The 19,653-nt window shown below is 21.3% G+C and overlaps 2 protein-coding genes and 1 long non-coding RNA gene across 4 annotated transcripts; 1 reads left to right on the top strand and 2 right to left on the bottom strand.

Moving 5' to 3' along the window:
• Window positions 1-566: 566 nt before the first annotated feature.
• Window positions 567-1,700, bottom strand: LOC133666344 (uncharacterized). Its single transcript, XR_009830399.1, has 2 exons — window positions 1,564-1,700; window positions 567-1,304 (listed from the first exon to the last, which is right to left on the bottom strand). It is a non-coding gene; the product is annotated as an uncharacterized LOC133666344 (long non-coding RNA).
• On the top strand, window positions 1,093-3,503 carry LOC107999188 (ubiquitin-conjugating enzyme E2Q-like protein 1). Its single transcript, XM_017058885.3, has 3 exons — window positions 1,093-1,341; window positions 1,570-1,977; window positions 2,253-3,503. Exons 1-3 carry the CDS (start codon window positions 1,093-1,095, stop codon window positions 2,379-2,381), a joined length of 786 nt encoding a protein of 261 aa, XP_016914374.1. The 3' UTR covers window positions 2,382-3,503.
• A 596-nt stretch (window positions 3,504-4,099) lies between these two features.
• On the bottom strand, window positions 4,100-16,851 carry LOC107999103 (large neutral amino acids transporter small subunit 2). Of its 2 annotated transcripts, XM_017058770.3 has the most exons (8): window positions 16,344-16,851; window positions 11,222-11,440; window positions 10,575-10,845; window positions 9,241-9,364; window positions 8,392-8,592; window positions 7,301-7,450; window positions 6,418-6,595; window positions 4,100-6,087 (listed from the first exon to the last, which is right to left on the bottom strand). In XM_017058770.3, exons 1-8 carry the CDS (start codon window positions 16,606-16,608, stop codon window positions 6,026-6,028), a joined length of 1,470 nt encoding a protein of 489 aa, XP_016914259.1. In that variant the 5' UTR covers window positions 16,609-16,851; the 3' UTR covers window positions 4,100-6,025. The 2 variants fall into 2 exon arrangements, with proteins under 2 accessions (XP_016914259.1, XP_061932771.1); XM_062076787.1 differs by lacking the exon at window positions 4,100-6,087 and having other exon boundaries at window positions 6,309-6,595; window positions 16,344-16,835.
• Window positions 16,852-19,653: the final 2,802 nt, after the last annotated feature.

The raw sequence follows: 19,653 nt of genomic DNA, 5'->3' as shown, positions 1-19,653 counted from the left end.
CACAAAACGAAGAAATTTGAGGGAATCTTGTGATTGGTGGAAGTAACAACCCTTCTGAACTACGCGCCCGGCCAGTTCAATGAGGGTGGAGACTGCGCCGTGTTCCGTTCCATTCTTCGTTCATCATATTCTTGACACGCGATTTTTTTGTAAATTATTTATACCACAAATGTTTTAGTGGCCATTTAAAATGATTCGCAAACAATCGAGTATGTCAGAAAGAAATAAATCCTGATCACAAAAGGAGAACAGGGTGAGTGAAGAAATGTTGTTAGTAGAAACTATTACGGATGCTGCCACAATATTTACTGCCACCGAACCTTGCACCAAATCTTCCGTACTTCTATTTCATATGGCAAACATTTTTGCTTTTCATATCATATTTTGTTACATTTTAAAAACATTCCTTTCATCAAAAAATACTTTTTTGTAGTTTCAAAAAAAATTTCTTTTTTTTTTTTAAGAAAAGATAGGTAATATGATATTTTATAATGATTATAATTATAATTGTATACAATATCGTTTTTAAGTTGTTAGTTAAGTTATAATTCTAAAATGAAAACGAATTTGTATTATAATAGCATATAATGCCTATAATGATTTATTAATTTTTATTATAATATTATTATGATAATTTTAATAATTTATAATAATAATTAAACATTTATTAGTTTATTTTTTTATCATATTTATAAATTATGAATTATTATAATTATTATAATTTGGCATATGATAGTAAACAATAAACAATAAAGTTCTAATATTATATATTATTATTATTATATTTTTTAATTTTAATGAAAAAGATTCATAAAATTTGTAAAAATATTAATATTCATATTTAATAAATAAGTTTTATTTATCTTTTGCAATAAAAATATTTTTTAAATTCTTGTTAATTTCAATTGATAAGAATATAATAAAAATTGAATTTTAATGTTTAATTATTGTTACTTTAATAACCATAATTATGATTTATGTTGTTGTTATATAAAATAATGATTAAAATAATTATTTTATCATAATTATAATTGCAAAAATTATTACAATAAATTAAAAATTTATAATTAGTGTGTCAATATTGGAAAAATCATGTCCACAAGATCGAAAGAGAAAGTGGTGGCTGCTTTCCGAAAATTTTTTCGATCTTCAGAGAAGATTTCGGAACAAGATGGAGCAAGTAGTTCGACGAGTTCACCATCGAGAAGGCTTCTAAGTCGGCATCGTCCGGATGCAGTCACTCCAACTGATGGTGCATTGTCGGATAATCCGGGTGTTAGTAATTCCAATCATGGAAGTTGTTTCTTCAAATCAAAAAAAACCACTAATAATTCTACGCAGGTATTTTACATTATATGGTTATTTATAATACAATATAAATCCAAACATCTAATATGTTTCTTATATTAAAAATAAAAATTAAAAAAATTTTGTCCAAGAGTAAAAGTTTTAAATATATTTATGTTTAAATTTTAAATTTACTTTACTTTTTAGTTTTAAATATATAATGATAAATGAAGATTTTTTTTTAAATATAATTTTGTTTTATAATTTTATGATTACTTTTAGGGAACCATGGCGATGCCGGATAAAAGAGTTCGTCTACGTCGTTTAATGAAAGAACTTAGCGAGATTCAAAGAATGCAGCATCGACTCGAATCGACTTTCACTGCAGAATTGGTAAATGACAATTTATTCGAATGGCATGTAAGACTACACAAGATTGATCCGGAAAGTGAACTGGCTGCAGATATGAGAGAGCTCAATATACCTTATATACTTCTCCACGTGGTATTTCCGGAGAATTTTCCGTTTGCGCCACCTTTTATGCGTGTTATTTCACCAAGAATTGAAAAAGGATTCGTGATGGAAGGGGGTGCAATTTGTATGGAACTTCTTACACCTAGAGGCTGGGCTAGTGCATATACTATTGAAGCTGTAATCACGCAATTTGCAGCTAGTATCGTTAAAGGCCAGGTGAAATGTCTTTTAAATTTTTTTTCATACTATTTTTAAATTTTCTATTTTATTTTTTATTATTATATAATTATATATTATTATATATAATTTTCTATTTTTCGAATTTTTATTGAATTCCCTCTCATTTGATATATTTATCCATTTAAATCCACTATGTAATATTTTTTTCATTCTAATTTCAAATATTTAATTTTTCCACATATCTCTTAATATAATTTTTAATAATAAATAATTGATACATTAAAAAAAATTTATCTAAAATTATTTTTCAGGGTCGTGTAGCGAGAAAACCAAAAACGAACAAAGAATTTAACAGACGTTCCGCAGAAGAATCTTTCAGAAGTTTAGTAAAAACGCACGAGAAATATGGTTGGGTCACACCGCCGCTTGCAGAAGGTTGATCCACCAGATTTGAAAAACAAAAGACTTCGTTGTATTTAAAAAAAGTATACATATATAGGTTATAAATGTGACTTTCAAGTCGGTATCATTATATTCTTTTTCCGTTCGATAATAATAATAATAATATAATTATACTATAATAGCATTATATAATGCCTTTATAAATGCAATATTTGGGAAAGGAATAATGGACGATAGTAAAATATTTAAGAAATTTTTAGAATTTTTGACTTGGTTAAAACGATGAAGTTCGCTTATAAAAACATTAATCAATCCTATTTTTCAAGTTTATGAGTGAAATTTATTGTAAATCTATCGTGACATTTGTATGAACAAAAATCATATTATAAAGATACATATTTTATAATTCTTATATAATTATTCAAAAGTATTTCAATACTTTTATGAACAAATTACGAAAAAATGTCTTTCATCTATGAATTTGATTTTATTTTATTAAAATATAAGAATAAGAATTAATGCTATAAACAAATTGAGCTTATATTACGATAATCGAAGAATTTACGTTGCCAAATTATACGAATTACAATAAACATAATAATAAAATTAAGTAATTTTAATAAACGTAAACGATACAAAATTTAATAAAATAATGTATATTTATAATAATTGTATTTATAAAATGGAGGAAGGAAAATGTAGTCTTTCAATTCAGTATTTCTTTATTTGAACTTCCATCTATTGGGTATTATGATGCCACAAAAAATACATGCATAAATTTTTATATTGCGATGATTAATATTTAATTAATATTTAACGGTTAATATTAAAAAAAATATATATAGATTTAAGTTTCGTTTTTACTATACAGTCAATTTAGGATAGAACAATGTAATATAATTTCTAATATATTGAAATTAAGACTATTCCATCATATACAGATTCATATAAGTAAAATTCTGTACTAATTAAATCAAGGCATTGATTGTATATTGATATATTGTTCTATTTACTTGATATGTTGTATTATTATTTATTATTGATCGTAAAAAAATGAAAAATATAAAATATTGTTTATTTAATTTAAAATATTATTGATTAATAATATTATTTATTTAGTATTAATAAGTAAAAATTAAATAAAAAATTTATTACATTAATATGTTATTATATTATGTCTATCATAATATTTATTACTTACAAATTTGTCATTATATATTATTTTCTCATTAATACTCTTTATATATTTTTAATTTCAATTTTATCATTGTAATTAGTACAAAATAATAAGTTTTCGTATATAAATTTTTAATTTTCATTAATCTATTTCAATAATATTATATAAAAATTATTTTGTTGATTGTAAGTTGGCTAAATTTATAATATTAGATATTATAACTCATATTTATATTATTGATCATAAAAATTTGATAGTAACATTATTTACATATTATTACACTGTAAATATATTAAATCATTTTTAAATTTTTAAATTAACAATCATCATTTTTGTTAAGATTTTAAAACATTCTTATCTCATACAACATAATTAATATAATACTCAATGTTTTAAATATTGATATAATTATAAAATAATCATTGATTATCTTGTAATGAAAAGTATTGTTTCAAAAACAAAATTATTAAATCAATTTATGAATTTGAGTAAATTAAAAGATAATTAATATATTATTTATTAATTAAATTAATAACAAGTTATTTGGTGATAACAAATTTTATTAAAAAAAACAAGGTATTTAATATTGTTATATTTAATTTTTTAATAAAAATCTAGTCATATTAGAAAATTATATTACAATAATTGTAGAATTCAGAATTTCGTTATACATAAGGCACATCATCAATCATTATTTTTTGAATACATTTAATGCTATAGCCAATCGTTTTTGGTATAGAAATATTTAAAGATATTTCAAAAAGAAACTTATATTATATTAACAAAGTTACAATAAAAATTGTAACAAATTATTTCATTTTTTTAAAAAACTTATTCATTAAATTACATACATTATAATTAAAACTGATACATTTTTAGAAAAAGGCTAATAAAGATATTATAATAATAGAAAATTAAATTTGTTAATCTATAAATATTCGATACAGTAATATACAGTATAAAATATTATCTCTTTGTAAAATTTTTTTTACATTGTATAAAATATCTAGTATTCTTAATATAATATGCAAGATATCGTTATATTTTTTATTTTTTAAATGCAAAATTTGACCAGATATGATATTACATATTTCTACAATAGTAGAAATAAAATCATGAATTACAAAATATATTTTTCAAATTATAGCATATTTTTTTTGAGCATCTTATAAATAATTTATTAATAAATAGAATCAACAAAATATAATAAAGAAACAAGATATTTAAGAATTATTATCACTTATCGATCACGCTTATGGCGTTTATCTATTGAATAAGATAGTTAATCAAAAAATATATTATAATGAATAAAATAGTAATTCAATTTATATATACAATTAAATAGTTTAAATATTAAGATTGTACTATTTATATTATTATTATTATGCGTGTACTTATTTTCATTATTGTAGATGTAATATTCACAATTATTTATCAAGAAATTTCCTAAATTTTTATCAAAAAAATTGTGCTCAAAAGATTTCTAAAATAATGATCTAAAATATATCATTTAAATTTCATTGCATACTTATTAATATTATGTTTTTTAATTTAATTTTTGCCAATATACAAGATAGATCTCATATATTCTTATAAAATGAATACTTCTTGCAGTCTTATGATTTTATATTGTATGTATTATCTAGAAGATGCAATAAACAATTTCATGATTATATATACAAAGTGCTTAAAAATTGTAGGTTTACTTAAAATAAATTATAAGGATATTTATAAGAAATTACAACAAAATCAACAATTTTTTTTTCAATAAAATAAAACTTACTAGTCTATCTTAAAAGAAAAAATAAAAATAAAAATAAAAAATAATATATTTCATTCATAATCATAGTATTAAATAATTAATTTTTAAAATATCTCTTTACTTTTAAATTTTTCTTAATATTCATATTTTCTTTTATTTGTTTTGAATAATAATTCATATTTACAAATTCTATGATTAAATAAGCAATTAGTTTTTTAATATATTCGTTTTATATTTAAAAATTTTTTAATATAGGTATTTATTTTGTTATACCTACAATTTTGAAACAGTTTGTATAAAAAATTTAATGAATAAAATTGAAAATGAAAGAAGCGATAATTCTCTCATATTTAAATATGAATGATATTTTGCTATTATATTATTATGAATATAGATTAATAAAAAATTATCAATGCATATAAATAATGAATCTTTCAATTGACATAGGTAATCAAAATTACAGACATATCATCCATATGTGTAAAAATACAAATCAAGTATGATTGAAGTTCATTTATAAATTTTACAAAAAAACAACATAGATTTTACTGGAATGTTATGTTTGTTTTCATATCAAATCAAATGATTATTTGTTTTTTATATATGTTTTACTCTTTTTTATATATTATTATTGTTTTCTGAAATTTATAAATGAACAAATTGATAAGTCATTGCAGCACACATTCATATTGTAGAAATTTCTATCTATAAAACTATATATTATAATAAAAGGACATTGATGATCAATCACTTCTTTCTTCTTGCACGCACATGAATAATTTAGCACAAATCATATTGAAATTATCTGCAAAAAATAAATCATTTTTAATTATATAAATATTTTATATTCATAAATTAAATATTTACTATTCTATTTAGATATATTTCTTTTTAATTAAAAATTTACAGATTTAATTGTAATAACATTATATATAAATTCAAATATTTCAATTGAATTTTAATTTTCATTGAAAAAATTATTTTATATTGATTTTTTATATTTTATGGTAAATAATTTTTTACGTATTTTTCATGTATTTATTTATTATAAAAATTATACATAATTAGATTAACAATTTTAATAACTGAAAATAAATGTAAGAATTCAAAATCATATTTAACGATAAGTACTTACGAGACGATTGTATAAGCCATTTAGGTTTCTTTTCCCAATAAATAAATATCAAATACATTGGAATGCCAGATAAAATGATTATCACTCCTACACCAACTTCCCATGGTGAAACATAGCATGGAAATATTACTAAGAAAGCACAAATGATGAAAAATATAATTGGTAATAAAATTGACACCTAAAACAAAATCATAAACAAATTTTATATATATACTTTCTTGTTTTTAAAGATGACAATTTTTTTTTCAATTATTTAATTTCAAATATTAATTTATCAATATTAATTATTATATATATATTAATTATTTATTATATTTTCAAAAGTTATTTGGAATCGATAATATAATATTACATTTTTTGTTTTTTTTATTTTTTCCTGTGATTATCAAAGAGATATTATTATTATTTGATAACTTATAAAAAAATATAAAAGATAAAATTTAACAAAAGTATATCATTATGTTATCAAAAAAACATGAAAGTATTGTATTGATTTTATTATCACAATCTAAAAAAAAATCATCTGAAATATTTCTTCCCAAAATAGGAATAATATTGAATTGACATGTAATATATATGTCGTTTTTTTATATGTATTAGAGATATTAAAAAAAAATAAAATTTTAAAAATATCACTATCAACATCACTATTCTTTTTCAAAGGAAACATTACATTTATGTATTTAATATATCAATATTTTAATATAATATCAATTTATATATATCATACCGATCTTCTTAGAGATCTTCTTATTTTTTTTTTTATTATATAAATATCCTTTAATTATTATCTATACTTCACTATAACACAATTGTACACGGATAAAAACTATTAAACAATTAATAAAAAAAAAAAAGAAAATTTATGAACTTTTTCATGTACCTTTATCGGTCGTACGCGATTGGGACTTTTGTAACGAAGCCAGAGGAGACCAGACACCGAGAGTGTGGTGAATAGTGCTTCAACGAAGCTAACATAATAGATTAGCACATAGACATCCTCTATGATCAGAAGTGCCAGGGTGATAATGCACTAGAAACGGAAATTATAGTTTAACGCTTGAGTTATAGTTGGAGCACAACAGTGAGAAAAAAATTAAACTTTTATATTTTATTGTGCCTTAATTGCAATTATTCATTTCAATCTCTTATTTAAATTTTTATATTGTATTTTTTATAAAAAAAAAGATAATAATAAATATATTTAAAAAAAAAAAATAATAGAAAATAATTATTAATAATATAATATATTACTATAATTAATAATAATATTTTTTCATAGTTTTAAAAGATAGTTGTTTATAAACGTTTAATTGGGATAAAAATTTTTTCAAAATTTTTCAAAATTTGAATAATCGAATTATTCTTAATTTATAAGATTATGATCAAAGATATGATCATTATATATGATCAAATAGAGAATTAAACGGGATGAAAAATTGACTTGTTGCAATTAATATTCATAAATTGAGAACAATTTTATAAATCACTAAATAAATACAAAATATTTTTAGAATCAGGATAATTTAGATTAAAAATACTATCGTAAATATTGTTTTAATCTATCACTTGATAATGCTTAATGTCTAAATTTTTTTTATGATTATATTGAATATAATAAATTATCTAACATTTCAAATATCAGAAAAAGAATCAACTTGTAAATACTACTCGAAATAAAAGTATTATCATGTGTTAAAATCACACACAAACACGCGTGCACGTGCGCGCGTCAAGAACAATTTTATCTTTTTATCTCATATATTTCTAATAGAGATTTTTCTTTTTTAAACATTTTCTTTGTTAAAAAAATCATTAACGTAATTTAAACAAATCATGTATATATATTTGTTTTTCTATGATTCATTTATTTGATATATATATTTAAGAAAAAAAAATATAATTGTAATGTGATTTATTAAATTAAAATATATTTATATGTAAAATAAGCATATAAAAATAAAAGATACTTACAAGAAAGATAAGCGAAGGCGTGGGTGTTAAGTTTTGAACATTAATAAGGGCAATGGCGGCGGGCAAATGTCCATTACGAGCTCCTACGAAAAACAATCGTGATGATGCGAAAATTGCTCCGTTCAACGCCCCGAAGGTTGAACAAGCCACGAATACTGGCATTATCCAAGACATCACGCCTAATAGCTTATCGCTGAAAGTCTACAAAAGATTATAGATTAATAAATTTAGAAATTGCTTCTGACATTTTTAAAATAAGATCATTCGAAATGATATAGAAATATTCGAAATCTTGAAATTTTTAAATTCAAAAAATTTCGAGTTCACGAATAATTAATATTGATATGATTCGTAAAATAAGAATATAAAAAATATAAAAAAACAGATTAATCAGAAATAATATTTTGTTTTATTTTAGAAATAAATTTGTAAGTTTTTGATTATTTTTCATAGTTCAATTTGTAGTATAGTAAAACTGTTGTGTTACATTTTTTTTACTTTTTTGTTGGTAAAATTAAGTTGGTATTTTAATGTAATTTATTTTTACATTTCTTAGTCTTCATTATATTAAGCATTATTTCTTTTATAGCAAGCATATTTTAACTTTTACTTATCTAAAATTTGATAAGTAACCAGCTTATCGTTGTACAATCATAAATTAAATAAATTTATATTTATTTAAATGGTTTTTCTTCTCTGAAATCGATATTAATTACATTTGTAAAAATATAATTAATAATTAAGATGAATAAAAAATAATAAGAGTAATAAATCATATATATATATATATATATATATAGATAAATAGCGAGGAATATTTGAAAAAGATATATTTTTGAAAAAACTTACGACAGCAACAGCATTCGATGCCAGAATTTCATCTTGTGTTAATACCACAAAATAAGCAATATTCGCCAGAACATAAATTATAGTTACCAATGGTAATGATATGCAAATCGCTTTTGGAAGATTTCTGTAAGAATAACAATTAATCAAAATAATATGAATGTAATATAAATTTTTTATAAAAACGAAGCAAACATTTTATATTTGAAAAATATAAATGTTGACAAAAAATCCAAATAACAAGAATCATAAAAATTCTTTAACATAATAATATTATATTTTAATTATACTTTAAATATAAATATATACAAATGCGTTATTCGTACTCCATTTTAAATATAATTCTTTGAATTTTTGAAAAAAAAACTTTGTTTGCAATAATATTAAAAAATTTAATCTATTTTCTTTTTTTGTTTATTTCGTTAGGCAAAAAAGCATGTTATGAATTTGCATTTATTAGTCATAATCTATTGTAAATATAATTCTTACAATATTATATTTATGTTTATTCTATATGTACAATGTTTATTCTATTTGCTTATAAATATATGTATATAAAAACATGATAATATTTGTGTGAAAATTTTGAAAAATATTTATTTGACTTCTTGATGTATACTCACGATGAAATCCTAGAATATTTTCTATTTCTATTAAAACTCTAGTATTTGTTACAAATTATGAATTTGAATTTAATGTATCTTTTAATAAAATCTTTTAATTTGGTAACATTTATATATTTTTTTTATTATTCTGTATTAAATTAATTATAAAATTAATAATAATAATAAATATAATTATATTTCATATAATATTATATAAAAAAATAATAATTAATGTTTATATATTAAAGATTACAATAAAATTTGGATAATTTTTCATTAAATCGATATTTAATCCTAATATAATTCGATTAAAATTTTGAATTCTCCTCGTATTTTATCGAATGAAAAGATCGTGTGAAGAAAAAGAAAGAGATCAAAATAAATATTGTTTGTGATGTATCATGAAAAATCTCTTCTCAAGTGGGAATGAATAGGAGGAATTTATACCCATAAATATCCAATTCTTTTTTCAATTTTCGAACAAATAGCTAAATTATTATTAAAATAAATTATATTTGTTTTAAATTAAATTATTATTGATTTGCTGTTGCTAAAAGTATTCACTAATCAATGTATCTAAAGATAAAACGAATTAAAATATATTTTAAATTATTAATATGTTATAAAAAATTATCTATATTACTAATGTATGATATACAATAATATGTATAATTAATTAATTATAATATATATAATATAATTAAAATCAAAATTTTAATAAAAATAAATTACTTGTAAGGATCTTTTAATTCCTCAGTAACAAAATTTAGATAATTCCATCCAGAATATGAGAATAGGCCCGAATAAATGGCTAAGGCAATGTAGCCAGGCTGTGTATTCGTTCCATCCATGGGATGTCGAAAATTTTCTGTGTGACCCATGCAAAGCCACCAAAATCCAGCGACCATTATGATCAGTAAGGCAAAAATTTTGGTCCCAGTGAATATGTCTTGCACTCTAGTTGCCCATTTCACATTATAGCAATTGATGGCAGTTAATAAACCTGTGAATAATAATTTTATTTTAAGTTTGAAAGTGGGACAATTATTGCAATTTTATTTTTTATAGAACATTAATTTTACATATTAAATTATTATATATATTGAATTCTATTATAAATAAATTCAAAGATATAATTGATAATAATGATCGTTATCGAAGATATCACTCTATAGATAATTACAAAATTTTTTCTCTATTAAAGCAAAATTTTTAAAAATAGATTTAGATCGATAATTATATTTAAACAATTTTTTTTACTTCTTATAACATCGAAAATGTTCAGTTTCAAAAAAATTCGTTTTATGATTGAAAAAAAAATTATTATACATGAAAATGATATAGATATATATAAAAGCAAAAATAAAATATATTCTTACACGTAATAACAGCAGCAAGTAATCGTACTGCCGCATAGGGAGGAATACAACCGTGCCAAACTGGTTGTAAGATGTATTGTGCAAATGTTAAAGCTGTAATAGCGTTTCCTGTCGGTACAAGAATGAACAATGCTACCCAAAGATACAGAAACGCTGGTAACGGTCCAAAAGCATCGCTAATGTATGCATAATCACCACCAGATTTTGGGATCATAGTACCTGAAAATTGACGCAATTCTTTTTTAAACGAATAAAAATTAAACATTTGTTTCTAGTTTTATACGAGTTAGTTTTTAAGGTTATGTTACAGTTTTAAATAATTACAGTTTTTAAAAAAACTTAATTGCTTGAAGTATTACTCATTCGAATATTTTCTTACTTAACATTGTTTTATCTATAGAAGCTATTTAAAATTACGAATTTAAATTTTATTTGAACAAGCTTATGTTAGGTTAATTTAATGTTGATTTCTGGAATTTAAGGTTAATGAACTTTCATCATAAAATTAATACAAAAGATATAAAGTAGATATCATTAACAATGATAATAATGAATTAATAATGAAAAGAATGAAAAAAAATTTCTTTCTGAAGACAGATAATATTTACGAAAAATAACGAAGGAAAATATATCAAATAAAATTATGACATAGATTATAATAAAAATAAAAGTAATGAAAATATATAAACAGCTTTTATAATAGATAAATATAAAAATAGATATAAATATAAATATAAAATGAATGAAGAATCAATAGAATAAATACATAATTAAATTATAAAATTCTATAAAAGAAATTGAATTATTTAATTTTCAGATTCTTCTTCTTCTTAATTCTTCTATCTCGCGGAACACATTTTTTATAAAATATTTATTCTTGTTAATAATGATCTATGTGAATTTAAATGTAATAATAGAATAAAGTTTGATTTGAAAACCTTTTATTAACATTGCTCATTCGTTTAAGTCTCCGTTATAAGCCAATTTATGAATAATCATGATAAATTTAATCTATAGTGAACGTATGTCAACTAAATTCATCTATCTGAATAGTTTCATATTTGGAACTCATTCACTTTTCAATGAGATGAAATGTATTACGTTTAAATGCCATTGAACGCTCACTCAATTACGATTCACTTTAAATATTGTCAATTTGTAATTTTGAAAATATAATAGATATTAGATAATAAAAGTACAATATATTATAAATATTTTTAAAGTATTAATTATTAAAATAAATGTGATTAATTGCAAAAAAAAAATTCTTCGAAAATTCTTAATTCTTAATTCTCAACAAGTAGTGCCTGTACTGAATAGAAATTTTACAGACGATATTCAACGAAATCAGTTCCATTACGTTACAATTAATCGCATCAATAACTTAATAAAGTATCATTGACCTTTTTTACAGAGTTCAGGGATCAAGTGAAATTGGTCGCGTGCCATGACACATTTCAATCATGTTATTTTCAACAACTGACTCATGCATTTCTGCATATCAATAAGAACAAGAACCTAATATTTGTTTAAACGTTTCGATTTAATATTTTTTATGACAGGAGGATAAATATCATATATGCGCATGTATATTATCACCAATTAGAGTTTGCAATAATTACTTTTTTTTCCCGAACTTTTGTTCAATTTTCAGTTTCAACGAATCTTTATTATTTTCAAAATAAATGAAATGATTCATCGCGAAAATTTGATCCAATCACGGAATTTTAATATGAAAAAAGTATAAAATATAAAATCGATTTAAAACTAAAAGATTATTTCTTTCTGCTTGAATTTTAACAATATCAAAAAAATTATCTAATTATATAAATTATACGATGATTTACAATTATATCTATATCTATAAATCATAAAGAGAAACTATACATTTTCACGAAAGTAGTTTTAGTTAACAAAAACGAGTCATAACCGAAATATTTATTAGACCGTTTCATATTTTAGAAGGATTTAAGAAAATTGTTTGCAATATTTTTTGTCATTGGAAATAAATAAATAAGAAAAAAATATTAGTAAAAATTAATAATATTTTTCAGAAAACTAAATTAAAAATGATGCAGTTATTGAGTATAAAAAGTATAAAAAAATGTAATAATTTAATGACATTTAGAAAATTATTTCAATTATGATATTTCATTGTAACACGTAACATTGATAACATTTGAGCGTGAAAAATATTTAAATATTTTCAATATCATATTTTATAATATCTATGAATGTAACAAGACTGCCATGTCAGATAATTTTCAAATAAGTCGGACAATATAGACACGTAAGTATATATTTACTATAGTCACATAGTTATTTGAAGATAGTCTGGCATGCTGAACGCGCCTTATATTTTCTCCTGTTTTTGAGAAATATGAAGAGATCGTGATGATAATGAACTTTACTTAAATGATAAAACTGCATCAACATTGATTTTCATAAATAATAAATTATTTTTCACTTTGATTCATTGCAAACTGAAATTATAAGCTTTCTTCTTTTAATATTTCTATATTTTATTTCTTTTTTATATACCTATTTAATAATTTTAATATTTATTATCTGATATCTACACTTTAATTTGTCATTTATATCTTATTTATGTAAAATACATCCATAAATTTTATATGTACAAATAATAAATTTCTTAAAAACGTCCCTTTAATATTAATAAGTTTTTAATGATGGAATTTTTCTCATTTTTCTCTTTTAATGATGGAATAATTGAATTAAATTTTACAATATTTTGATTATACACCATGCACCGTAGAGCGATGAACCAAAAGCATAATTAGAACGACCGTAATTGATAAAACGCTTAGAAACTGATAATAATAACTGCACGTGTTCTGCAGTTCCATGATCATAATAAAACAATCCTCTCAAAGCTTTAGAAACAAAGGTCAACAGATTATTTTTTTGGGACGAAAACATATTTTCCAAGAAAGATAAAAATCTTTTTATACTGTTAGAGAATAAATAATAAATATTTTTCAATCTCGTAATGTGTAAATATATACAATTTTCATTTTATTCTTTAATTTTTTCTTGAAATTTATGTACAATAATTTATTTAATTATTTTATAAAACATTAAAAATAATAATAACAAATTTTAGAATATAATAGATATAAAAAAGATATCTAAAATTAATATATTTATGTATAATTAAAGATAATTAAACAAATCATTTTTATATGATAAAGCTATTTGCATATTATTATTTAAATGTTTCATTTTTTCATAATTGCTTGAAAAATCATCTTGCTAAATATAGGTTTCACTTAAAATCCATAAGAGTTGAGAAATTGACATCGTACATATTTTAAATTCGATACCTAACATTTAATCCATTTGTTCGGATTATAGCTTTCGTTAAACGGTTTCTCTCATTATATAGCAATCTTTATAAATTGCTTACATAATATATTATAATATATCATATTAAGTATTATATTTCATTTTTTGATAATAGCTAATAATTACTTTTATTATATTTTAAAATGTTATTCTGTATTAGAATTGTCTATTTATCTTAAAAGATAATTTCATGGTTAATTTTTATCATTCTCTACATTAGATACATTAATCTTATGTTGATGAAATTAGAAACATTTGATATATAATTTCGCAATTTGAGCAATAATTATCGAATTAAAAAATATGAATTTTCAACTTTAAAAATACGAATTTTTTCCTTTATTTCCTCTATATATTTAAATTTATTTCTATAAAATTAAAAATAATATGATATAAAATCGTAATTTGGCAAAATATTATTACATAAAATATTTATTTACATAAAAATAATTGAATCTGATATCTTTACAAAGATTTATTATTATTAAATGTAAAAGATTTAATGTAAATGTAAATGAAAAATTAAAATTAAATCAATAATATAAAATTCTCTATAATTTTTGTTAAAATTATCAATTCTGTAAATGTATTAAATATATATAACGTCATAGAACGTCAATAAGATATTCAATACGTAAAAAGATAAAAAAATGTTGTACTTTTTGTATGTAAATGTTGATGTTTTTTTAATAAATGAAATACTTAAAAGTATTTATCTATGTACATTAATTTCAAACAAAATGCAATACAATACTTGATATATACAGAAATATAAAGAAGCTCGATATTTAGCATAATAATTTTAAATATTATTATTAGTATATTATTTAAATTATTTTATGTGATATATTACATATAAATATGTTTAAATTATTACAAGAATAAATAATTTTAAATGTAATGGATAATCGAGATTAATAATAAAATATAAAAACAGACACAAATAAATATAATATCTACATTGTATTTATATTAATTTAAATTTAATTATTTAATTTATAAATTTATTTTATAAAAATTGTATTTCATTATAAATTAAAATTTAATCTAATTAATCTTAAAGATAATTTAATCATTTTTTGCTTAATTTACAATTGGAGCAAATTATAAATATCTTAAAGTATCTACTACTTTCTAAGTCAATTGGCTCGAGCAAAAGGTGATGCAAGAGTCGAAAGATCTGTCCACAGACGCATAGAATTGCGAACGCATAAATAAAAATATGAAGACAATGATAAACTATACATTTTCCAGATAGTATTCATTATTTATTTTTTAAGAAAAGCTAAATAAATATTTATATAAGATGAAAGAATACTTTAGAAACAAACTTTAGAAAATATCGATAAGTCAATTTTTTATATTTTTTATAGATTATTTGCGTAATCTAATTTGCAATTCACATGATATAAATAATATTACAATATAATAAATAACACATATTTATTCTGATATCATAAATTTCATATACTTAATTTTTATAATTTACGTTCCATTTTTCAAAATGATTTTTTTTTATATTTCTCAATGAATAAATTTGTTTCTTTTATACAAATTATATTTTTATTGAAAAAAAAATATAATTTATATATAATTTATTTTTTCTATGAATATGTAATTCATTGATCAATTGTGATTTTATATTTAACAATTCTATATATGTAAATAACGCATATACAATCGATTGCGTGGAAATTTTAAATTAAAATTAATGATATTTGTAATTAGAAATATTTAATCGATTTTTAGTACTTACCTAGTTCGGCATAGCATAATGCACCGATCAGAGATAAAACACCAGAAAAAATCCAAACGATTAAAGCTTGGCCAACACTACCGCTATTCTCTAATACACCCTTTGGCGAAACAAAAATTCCGGCGCCGACGATGATGCCGACGATAATTGCCACACCGTCTAATAGACCGAGTTCTTTTTTAAGTTTCACTGCTTTGTTGTCACTGTTGATGGTTTTCGCGGTCTTTAAAATCTGTTTCTCGGCCGGTGCAACTTTGTCCGGCATCGTGCTTTTTTCTTATTCCCGAAATTATTGTTCGTCAGACACTTTCTTGTTAACAGCCGAAAAAGTACTGAACAGTACGAGCATACCGAGAACGATACACGCCTGATGCACGTGTGAAAACGGCAAAGAGGGAAGAAACACACGCACACAGATAATCACCGGCTCTGACCGCGTGGCGTTCACTCAACGGATACACGTGCGCGACTGCAGTTTTGTCTGCAATAGCGAGAGTGGCGCCGCCTGTCGACGATCGTCATTTCTACAATTGATACACGCAGCTTGCCCATTACATTTTCACGTATCGTCCCGTTTGATTGAATTTACAATCAGCTGACTTATTTCTATCGAAGCGCGGGAACTTGCATGACGTATGCATGATGATTTGTTATTTTCTTCCTCTCTCTCTCTCTCTCTCTTTTTTTTTCTCCTCTAGTTTTAACATTTTATTATAATTTAATATTGATTTCAATCTTATTTTCAAATTATATAAATAATTTCGTTACAATTTATAATTGCTGAATGTTGTATTATATATAATAAAGATTAATTATAATTTAATATTAATTATATACGTATAATTGAAACATTATATCAATATCAAATTGATATATGTATATTTATATTATGTATTTTCGTTATAAAATTATTATATATGTTAGATTTATATATTACAATTCTACAAAACATTAAAATCTGTAATAAAATGAGAGATATCACTGATATATATATATCACAGTTTTTCATATTTATATAACTAAGTATTTACGCAAATGAATTTTTATAAATATGAAAATTTACAGTGCATTACATTGTGTAAAATGTAGCAATTATACAATCACTATGAACACATTTAAAAATCCTGATTCAATCACAAATAATATTTTCATTAAGTTACTTTATTTTTGCAAGATTTGTTTTAATTTCGCATATCAGGATTATAGGAAAGTATTGAAAAGAAATACGAATTCCGTTTAACACAACTGCACGGCGTGTTAATATCATCCATACCATATGCCATATGTTAATGTATCATGTCGAAACCCCGAGACATTGCATTAGCGTCGGCTCCGCTTAAAAAAGTAAAATATAAATATATGAATTATTGTAATATAATTCGAATATATATAAATGTTGATATGGATATTGATAATCTTTAAAATATGATTATCAAGAAAAATAATTGAGTATTATTTTTATAATATTATACCAGAAATTCATAATTATATATATTCTTGAAAAATATTTTTTTTTTCAGAATTTGTAAATTATTTATTTAAATTATTTTATATCGAATTAATTTGAATAAAAATTAGGAATGTTTAATACTTGTATTTATATGATATATAGGATAAGAATGACATGTTATCATAAATAAATTTTGTCTACACCAGTGTTCATATCCGTTGGGACAATATCGTGCACTTCCTTTCATTTTTCTTTGTATTAATGAAATATGAAATTTATAATACATATCTGGAATTAATTTCTTATTTTTGATATAAAAATTAGAGAATAATTTTTTTTCATTTAAAATCTTAATTTTTTATAAAATTTATGTTATTTTATAAAAAAAGAATATATCCTGTTTTTATAATTATTTGTATGTAAAAAATTATTATTAATTATTGACATTTATATTAATTTAGATTATCTATACAAATTAAAATTATCTTTTATGTCAATGTAATATGATTTTATATCAGCTGAATTAAATTACATGTAATATAAACATAATATTAGACATAAACAAAGCAACACAATAAACTTACAAGACTAGATAAATTTAAATAATTTTAAAATAAAATATCTTTATGTCAATATGTTAATGTGTTAATATGTTTATATATTTATCTAAATCCGTGAATTATAAATGATAAATCATTAATAATCATAAATATTTTATGATTAAAATAGAGATTAAGTAATTGAAATATATTATTATATAATATAAATAATAATTAATTTCAGCTATTTTTATTCTTTCAAATTTAATTCGTGAAAAAGAAATAAAGAATTTTTCAAAACAATCTTATATTTTTACAGATAAAATATAAAATAAATCTAATATTAATTTTTTTGTTTCATATCATAGAAACAATAGAATTTTTTACTATTTTTCAATATTATTAATTTAACTTAGAATATAATATTTATATTTTTTGAATTAAAAATTAAGACATGTTTTGAAAGAAAAATAATGAAAGTGATTATCAATTGATATCCTGTTTATAATCACGTTATTAATAAGGAAAAAGAATAATGGGAAAACAGAAATAAGATAAAAATTAAAGAATCAACACCATCTTTCTGACATCAGTGAAACTAATATAAACAAGAACAAATATTAGAAAAAGAATAGAAATAGAATAGGAAATAAGATAACGTCAATATCATCTCTCAAATATCGAAGACAACTCTTCGAAGAATTATTTTTTTAGAAACGAACTATTTTTTTTCGAAAGATGGTATTCTTAATTCTCTATTTTATCCTTTAAAAAGATATCTTTGGAATCCAAGAGATGATACTGACAGTCGTTAACTACTTAACTCTATCTTTCTTTTATTTGATCTTTTTGTATATGTATTTCATTTGTATCACTCTAGATGACGCTAATTTCATAATTTTTAATCTATCTCTGTCTTTCTGTTCATATTTACCTTTCTTGTGCTTATTCTGTAAAATATATTTTGAGATAACTTAGAAGACGATTTTAATATTTAATTAACAATTGAAAGCCGGTGAAAGAAAAATAAAAATAAGAAATGTTTTAAAACTCTCATATGATTTTGATGATAAAATATACTAATTTTTTTTAAATTTTTATGAAATTCAATATTGGATTGTTCGTATTATATGAATAGTAATATTCATATATTAGCAAGATGTTCAAATAAATTTAATTTAATAATATCATATTTAAATTTATTTTTATTAAAACAATTTCACAAATTGATATTATTTTCATTATATTATAATCATTGTTTTGAATATATTAAATAATAATTCTTATTTGGAAAAATATCATCGTGCACTCTATATTTATA

The sequence above is a fragment of the Apis cerana genome, linkage group LG6, assembly GCF_029169275.1.
Source record: "Apis cerana isolate GH-2021 linkage group LG6, AcerK_1.0, whole genome shotgun sequence".
NCBI lineage: Eukaryota > Metazoa > Arthropoda > Insecta > Hymenoptera > Apidae > Apis > Apis cerana.
Note: the sequence above shows the minus strand (reverse complement) of the source record. Positions and strands in the feature narration are given on the sequence as shown.